The 9,106-nt window shown below is 33.9% G+C and overlaps 1 protein-coding gene across 1 annotated transcript in view; it reads left to right on the top strand.

Moving 5' to 3' along the window:
- Positions 1 to 4,967, top strand: part of LOC106478075 — a 131,866-nt gene extending 126,899 nt beyond the window's left edge. Inside the window, exon 3 of the mRNA XM_022381609.1 lies at positions 4,824 to 4,967. Coding sequence (XP_022237317.1) covers positions 4,824 to 4,967 — 144 coding nt within the window. The remainder of the gene's footprint in view (positions 1 to 4,823) is intronic.
- Positions 4,968 to 9,106: the final 4,139 nt, after the last annotated feature.

The following is a 9,106-nucleotide window of genomic DNA, read 5'->3' as shown; positions in this document are numbered from 1 at the left end:
AGAGAAGATTCAAATGTTTCGAATCAGCCATGCTTGAACAATGTTTCCAGCAAACGGTGCTCATATATATATATATATATATCATATTCTATTATTAATCCGTTTCTTCAAGATACGGTGACCAGCAGAGAGGAAGTATATGCTTGGGTTGCTGATGATGGGATTTTAGCTCCACAGTGAAAGTTGTTATCTCTAGACGTACGCCCTGACGTGCTTAAACTCATCCAGAGAACCTGCATTAGATTTTGCAACTGATATTGTACACGTGAAATGTAATAAGGTCTGATAGAATACTGTCATTCCTTTAATTACTTTTCTTTGTATCTATGCGTGCGTGTATTTTGTTATAGCAAAGCCACATGGGATTTATCTGCTGTGTTCACCGATGGGAATCGAGCCTCTGATTTTAGCGTTGTAAATCCGTAAACTTACCTCTGCCTCACCGGGGGACTGTTCTATCTGTCTCGTGCTAGTTTCGAACTTATTATTTTTCATCTTTCCCGTGGATAATTTTTCAGTTGTAAACCAATTTCGTCAGCGTAGATATATTTTATATCAACGTTTCGATGTCTCAATGACTTTATGTTCCAAAATACAGTTGTGAAATAAACGTCTTCATTTTTTGAGCATACATCGAAATTTGAAGTTGTCACTTCATGTTGCTGTCACCATAGCGTTTGACAATCTGTCACTGTTCTTCTATCGAGGCAATCTCCAACCCATCGATGATAAGATCCCTATAAAGAACCTCTTTCCTTACACGAGATCCTTGATTTGGAACCACACCTTCTAGGATTATATTTTCCATCATGCTTTCATTTTATCTTGAAATATTCTTCTTTCTGGTCTTGACTTATATATTAATGGATTTGAGGTTGTACTCAAATTACTGAAGTACTAAATCTTTGATTCAGAGGTTTACGAGTAGAAGATAGTCATATCAATCTCAGTACATTGGCATAGATTTGACTTGCAGAGGAGGACTGGACATCGAATTTAGGCCAGTGATGTCCAGTAAGTTTAGAGAGAAGAAAATAACCTTTCAGTTCTACGGTCTCCATACTGCAAGCAGTCACAGCTTCAGTTTTAAATCATCAAAAAAGTAGTAAAATATGAACCTGAGAACTGATAGAAGGCATTATTTCTTTCAGAGCATCAAGAAAGCATTAAAATCATGAGAGCTGACAGAATGTACTTTCACTGTGAAAACTCCAGAAATAGTATGGATATGGGAACTGACATAACACACTGTCACTTTCAAAGTACTTAGAAAGAAACATGAACATACCGCTGCATAATATAAATTCCTCTTTTCTTTGTGTAATCACACAACAATTAGAAGTAGCATGATTGGCATTCGTAGGATACAATGTGCAGGATGTAGGTTGGAAACATAAAGCTACACGAAGGAGAAATGGTGAGTTATTCTTCTCTTAAATGTGTCGTTTACTTCAATGCGAATTCTGTCCACCTAATAAATTCATGAAATACTGTACGCTGCAAAGAGGCAAGAATACTATTCGCTGGTTTTGTTTTTTTCATGACAAATGAAATTTAAGATAACTAGCCGAATAATGCATTCCTACACGTGTGTTAGTTAACTGCTTTTAAATTGTTTTGATTTTATTGAAAGTTTATTGTTCTTTAGTACAAACACACACATATATATAATGACAAAAATACATGGTAAACTTCATTAAACAGTTTCAGCTTCAATGTTTCAAACACGTTATTTCACCACTCAACTTATACTTAAACGTCTAGTATAGTGGCTTGTTCCCAGAGATTTTGACCTCTATTCGTATAATAAGATAAGTCTGATTCAAAGTCAACTCTACTTTTTTCAAACGCGCACTGCCCGAGTAACTCTTTGCTACCTAGCTTTACTCCTCTCCTAAACAAACGTTGTATCTTGATAGTATTTGTTTAAAGTCAACTCTACTTTTTTCAAACGCACACTGCTCAAGTAACTCTTTGCTACCTAGCTTTACTCTTCTCCTAAACAAACGTTGTATCTTGATAGTATTTGTTTAAAGTCAACTCTACTTTTTTCAAACGCGCACTGCCCGAGTAACTCTTTGCTACCTAGCTTTACTCCTCTTCTAAACAAACGTTGTATCTTGATAGTATTTGTTTAAAGTCAACTCTACTTTTTTCAAACGCGCACTGCTCGAGTAACTCTTTGCTACTCAGTTTTACTCCTCTCCTAAACAAACGTTGTATCTTCATAGTGTTTGTGCAGCAATGGCTCAAAATATTCATTACATTTTCCCTAAGAACGCGTCTATAAACATAAAAGCTTTCATTTTTCTATCTAGACCTACTGTAGTTAGCTACGACATCTGGACGAGTGCGCTTGTCTAAAAACCAACCACAGATTTATTTCATTATGACTATAATAGAACAAAAAGTATGCAACTACATTTCAGTTAATAGAAATGTAATTCAGTTATTCTCTTAAAATTGTGAATTTTCCGGCTTGATAAACATGATTTTACAGGAGTAAAGTGCATCCATTATTGACAGTAAATATTACATTAATTTGGTTTCTGTAAACAGATACATCATCCACTAAGATGGATATTTAATAATTGCTAAGTGTCTGTAAACGGGTACATTAGCTACTGCTGCTGGAGCTATATGTTTCTCTACAAGTTTTTCTTGAAACGTTTAACTTATTGACATAAAGACATTTTCCGCATTTTTCAAGACGGTTGTCTTAATAATGTCTGCTTTACTGTGACAAATATCCGACTTAAGTTTCTTCATGTTCTTATATTGTACATATACCTTACTGAGATAAATATCCGATAAAATATTCTCTACAAGTTTATCGTGATAATGTTTTACTTGGCTTGTGTAGTGCTATGAAACAATAATTTCATCAAGGAAAAACTATATTTAAAAACCCCCAGCCAAGTGATTACTCCCTTATCAGGAACAATGTCCTTTTCAGTGGGTAAAACTATCAGTATAGTAATCTGGTGAGCCGATTAGGCTTCAGACTAATTTGACAACACGATACGATCGTAAGCGTAAAGACAGGATCATCAAAAAAGTGCAGTAATTGGATTAATTTTGGAATTGTTATTACAACCCGCTAATTTACCAGTACCGCTAGTGATCAGTCGTAATCGCAAACCGTTAATCTTATCGATTTTAGTTAGCTGTTTACGAAAGTTTTGTTAAATGTATTAATAAAGTTTTCTGAATCTAATCGATAATGTTATACTCTCCGTGAATTCAATTTGGTAAAGGATTATAACATTTTGAAAAATGTTTCTCATTACGTACTAAAAAAAAAAAAGAGAAAGATACAATTTCAAAATATTTTGATGGACGTGAAGACGAAACAAAAATCTCTGAAACTTGAACTGTTTTAATATGTCAGTGCAAAAAAAAGAAATAGAATCATTTATAACAGCAGGTCAATACTATCACGCTAACGAGCCAGCAGGATGACAGAGTCATACTTGTTGCTGTAGGCTAGTCAAACATATGGTCAACGGTAGCTGATTTTACTCTTCGAACATCTGAGTCAATGATTTGTCTTTGCTTTTGAACGTATATGCCCGTAGGACAGTTTCTGGATGATCATCATCGTTATTTGTCTGAAGTTCACTTATTTCTCTCTCAAATTATAACAAGTAGGCTTAACTTTTCTTTACTGGCTGATTATGTTTATATATATTGGATGTAAAACATTGCGTCCTTTATTTTTTTATTATTAGATAATAATGACTGATTGTGGCAGTTTACCTTTAAAGGATAATTGTTTCTGCTTCGCCTTACGTACGTATATTCCTAGATACTTTATAACTGCATCTATAACGTCAATTCTTAAGTAGTACGATTAACCATAGCAACGTCTACACTTCATTCTTAAGCTCAGAAGCCTATCAAAATAGTAATCAAAAGATAAAGATACCTAGCGACCTTTATACTTACTTTATCAAACTTTCAGTAATAAATCTTATAATAAACTCAGTGTTCGCCACTTCTAATAGTTGTAGAAAGAGATTGTGTTCTATTTAAATCTCGAAGCTATTATGTTCTCATTAGGCTTTTGAATGAAGTGAATCAAATTAAACATTACACGGCTCGTATCAGTAATTTTTAGAGTTAATGGCACGTAAAGTATTATTGATTTTCAGAATTAAGGTAAAAAAAGTATCAGCCACTGTTAGAACAATATCTGGATTTCAAAATCAAGAAATGAGTATTGTATCTGTCCCTTTTTTAGATTAAAAGTTTCATAAAATTTTAAGTCGGTTTTATAATTAATGTAGAAAAAGAAGCGGTCAGTTTCAGAATTACGGTATTTATAAAGTATCAGTCAGTTTTGAAGTCAAAGCACATGGGAAAATTCAGATATTTCCATAATCAAGGTAAATAAAAATTGTTGACAGCTTTAGAATTAAGATAACAGGAAAGTATTAAGTAAGAAACCCATACACATAGATGCCTCGTTTAACGTCGTGTTTTAACTATCATTAGGCTCTTTTTTATGAAAAAAAATATTATTTTTGATTTTCTAATAAAACGTTCTTCAGATGGGTTTGTTTTCCTTGATCTGAAGAAGTTTTTATATATGTTGCGTTTGGTGACATTTTCATGTGTAATATATATATCCTAATGAGATTTACTTACTGTATGGTAACTCATGAATACCCCAAGATATTGCGTTTCCAAATATTAACAAAACCGTAATATGAATTAATAAATCTCGAGAACAGTTTGAGCAATTAATACAGCTTTCTAATAAACGAGTCGTAATACTTAAATTGCATGTGTAATGTATTAATTATATTTGAAATTCCTAGATTCGAAATACGTCTAACGGATATTTGGGAACTAACGGGCAGCTAACAGTTCACATTGAATGGTTGGAATCGCTGCTTCTGTTTGGCGCCATCTACCATAAATATGACGACCTCTGTCGAATTCATGGCCACCAAATGAGGTAAGAAAAGTTTCACTTAGAGATAGAATAAAGATTAATTAAATATATTTCATAAATAATTTAAAAGTTTGAAAGGTCTGTAATAGAAAAATATATTTGTAAAAGTCAATTCCCTTTCAATTTTGCTATTTTGCTACAATGATGTTGATTGTTTGTTTGTTTGAAATTATGCACAAAGCTACACAATGGGCTATCTGTGCTCTACCCACCACGGGTATCGAAACCCGGTTTCTAGCGTTATAAGTCCGCAGACATACCGCTGTGCCACTGGGGGGCCAATGATGTTGAACTCTAAAACAACAGCGAGAAATAGTCTACAATTGTAACGTGATCTTAAGAGTTTTCAAAAGCCAGTAAAAACATAGGGTATGCTTAAATATGTTTAATTTTGTATCTTGTTTATGAAATAGGCTACTAGCCCAGCGGATAAATACCCAAAATTATCCAAATGGCTCAAATTATGTTTATTACATTTGATTTGTTTAATAGATTCGCAAATATTATTAGAGTTCACACTCATGGGTTATGCCAAAACAACAGTTTTGTCCCATTGATTAATTTGTTTACTTTCAATAGTATGTTCAGCTGAAACTAAACACACCATTCAAAGGGGGGAAAAAAACTGTTATTTTGGCACGGTTTATGAGCATTATTGTTAATAATATCCGCGAATCAATTTAAATAATGAAATATAATAAAAATGAAGACAGAATATATAGAACTGTACCTAAGCCCCAAATTTCCATTTTTATATGTAAATTATTGAATAAATGGTTTATTGTAGTTTGAAATTAGAGACATTATCATTTTTAAATATTTATGTTGTTCTGTTAAATGAAGCACGGCCAGATGGTTAGGGCGCTCGACTTCGAATCCCCGTCCCACCAAACATGCCCACCCTTTCAGCCGTGGGGGCGTTATAATGTGACGGTCAATCCCACTATTCGTTGGTCAAAGAGTAGCCTAAGAGTTGTTGGTGGTCTTACACTGCTAAATTAGGGTCGGCTAGTGCAGAAAGCCCTCGTGTAGCTTTGTGCAAAATTCAAAACAAATAAACAAACAAAACCATTAAATGATGGTTTCTTTTAACAACCGTGTTATATAAAATTTCCACAAGTGTCATTTCAATTTTAATATGTACGGTTAAAATAAGGTAAACTCTAAGAACGCACGAAAAAATACCTATCTATTCTTAACCAAAAATAGTCAAATTTCAAAAAAACACTTTTCGTACTTCCAATAACAGCTGAACTGATAATAGCCCTGCTTTCAGTTATAAACCAAACCACTAGAACCCTTCTAATTTAAAACAGCGATCTTTTTACATCTGTTATTACACCATTACATAAATTCTAGTTACTATTAAACTGGAATAATAAAATCATCTGTCCGTGTTTTTCATATTTTATCCTCGATATGTCAACATTATCTCAAACAATATAATTATAAATGGATGTACCTTACACATAATGGTTATTCACTTTATCCGTCAGCCAAGATAAAACTCCTAAAATCAAGTTATGTACGTAACAAAATGTAAACAATATCACCCTAGTTAAGTCCATAAACTTTTTTTCCAGAATATGCATGACAAATAGTGGAATGGCCTCTAGTTATAGAGGTTAGCTGTGAATAATTAGTAAGCAGCCACGGACGAACTGGTGGTTGACGTAGAGGGCGAGATCGGATATCTGGGAGTGCAGATATTCCTTTAAATGGCTCATAAGCCTAGAGAAGGGACAGTCATGAGCGAAACTGGAGTACCCACAAGTAACCCTAAATCCCTTCCCTGGTGCCTATTTAGTCAAAGGCTAATTGGAGTAAACCGAAAAAACCGGTGGAAGGTAACGAGAAATCACTGCTGTAAATCCAAATAATATCATGGCTCACAGAAACATAGATAAAGATAGCAGCGTAAAGGGAGTTGGAACACTTCGCTATATAGTGATTATAATGAGCAACAGGTGATACAAGAACGTCACCCAGCCAATGTTTGCAACAAAGATAACATGATAATTGTAACTTGGAATGTAAGGACATTGTTTCAAAAAGGAAATTTAGACAACATAAAGAAATAGATGGAGAGAATGAACATCATGGGCATATCAGAGGTCAAGTAGAAAGGAACAGGATCTCTTACCTCAGAAATGTACGCATCTTTGTATTCAGGGGGTGAATATTATGAAAGAAGAACTGGAATAAGGCAAGACAGATAAAGAGCAAAATGAAAGTCTATTATGCTATTTCAGATAAGGTAATGATCGTCAAGGTTAGGAGAAAACCATTTGACATCTCAGTTATACTGGTCTATGCTCCCACAGCCGAACAGGATGAGGATACTATATATGAGTTCTAGAAACAGCTCAATAAGGTTTGAAACAATGCAGATCAAAGGAAATTATTATAGTCATGAGTAACTTTTAATGTAAAAATCAGATATGAGAGACTCGGTGATATCATAGGGCCATATGGACTGGACTCAAAGAAAGACGGAGGGGACAAGCCCTGGATGGTGCAGAAGCAGTAATCTAATGATTGCAAACATTTAGTTTCATAATCACCGACGAAGGCTGTGGATATGAAAAAGTCCGGGAAACTGCACAAGAAACCAGATTGATTTTATTATTATCAATAAACGTTTTAGAAATGTCACTTAATGTGGTTAAACAGCTTCATGATAAGATTGTGGAAGTGATCGTGTCCTAGTGATTTGTGAAATAAAGATAAAGGTCAAGAATGTTTTGAGGTGGGAGCAGAAAACAAAACACCAAATTCATTTATTCAAATCAGATTCAGAGATGAAAGAAAAATACACGGTCACTGAAAAGATTAAATTCTGCTCCCTAGCAGATGTAATGGATGTAGACTCTCTGTGTGAACAACCGAAAAAATCTATTATATAAACGACAGAATATATTATCCTCAAACAAGTAAAAAATAATAAAAACAAATGGAGGACACAAGACATTCTAAACCTCATAGAAACTAGAAGATTACCAAAACAAAACCCAGAGATGTATAAGAGATTAGATAAGGAAGACAAAAAGAAATGCAAAGAAGCAAAAGAAATATGGCTGCATCATCAATGCCAATAAATAGAAAATAATTGGAATACAAATAAAAAATATGTTCATAAAAAATAAGGATGCAATAGTGGATGCATAAAGGCAAAAGATGGCAACATCTTAATGCAGAAATAAAACGTTTTAAATAGGTGAACTGTTTATACTGAAGAGCTTTCTGAGGACAATATAGGTAATAAACCAGAAATAAAAAAGAAGATTGATGGGCCAATCGTCTTAAAAGATGAATTAAGACACGCATGTAGAAAAATGAAACATGGAGAGGCAGCAGGTCCAGATAAAAAATCTGTTGAAATGATTCAAGTCTTGGATGAATTTGGAATAGATATGACAGAAACTTTGATATATGACAGTGGTGAAATCCCCATAGACTTGATTAGATTAGTTTTCGTTTCCTTACCAAAGAAATAACTGAATGTGAATTACATCGCACGGTCATCCTAATGAATCACATAACTAAGATTCTTCTCCAAATTCTCATGATGAGAGCACGAAATAAGATAAGACTACAAAGAGCTGCAGAATAAAATTGTTTTGTTGAGGATAAAGGAAGTAGAAATGCCACAATTATTCTACACCTGCTCGTACAAAGAGCAATGGAAGGTCAAAGAGTTTTCTTGACTGTATGAAAGCTTTTGATAAAGTAAAACATGATGAACTGTTTCGCTAATTTGAGAATTTAGATTCTGTCGGCAAAGATCTTCGTGTGATCAGAAACCTAAATTGGGATCAAACAGCAGCAATGAAAATAGATGACGAATTGAATGACTTCAGAAAAATAAATAGGGGAATGAGACAAGGATGTGTTTTTGATCACTTGATTTATTAACCAACTGTAGTGAAAATATTCTAAAAAACATTGAACACATGAATTAGGGTAAATGTGGGGGTATACAATTTGAACAATCTCCGATATGCAGATGACACGGTTTAAATTGTAGTAAGATGAAAATCATATCTGCAACATCTCTTGAAAGTGAGGTCAAAGGTTTACCCCTCAGAGTGAAAAAACCTGAATGTGTGGTAATATCAAAGAAAAATAATACAACACTGGAATATA

Source organism: Limulus polyphemus, unplaced genomic scaffold, assembly GCF_000517525.1.
Source record: "Limulus polyphemus unplaced genomic scaffold, Limulus_polyphemus-2.1.2 Scaffold178, whole genome shotgun sequence".
NCBI classification, from domain to species: Eukaryota; Metazoa; Arthropoda; class Merostomata; order Xiphosura; family Limulidae; genus Limulus; species Limulus polyphemus.
Note: the sequence above shows the minus strand (reverse complement) of the source record. Positions and strands in the feature narration are given on the sequence as shown.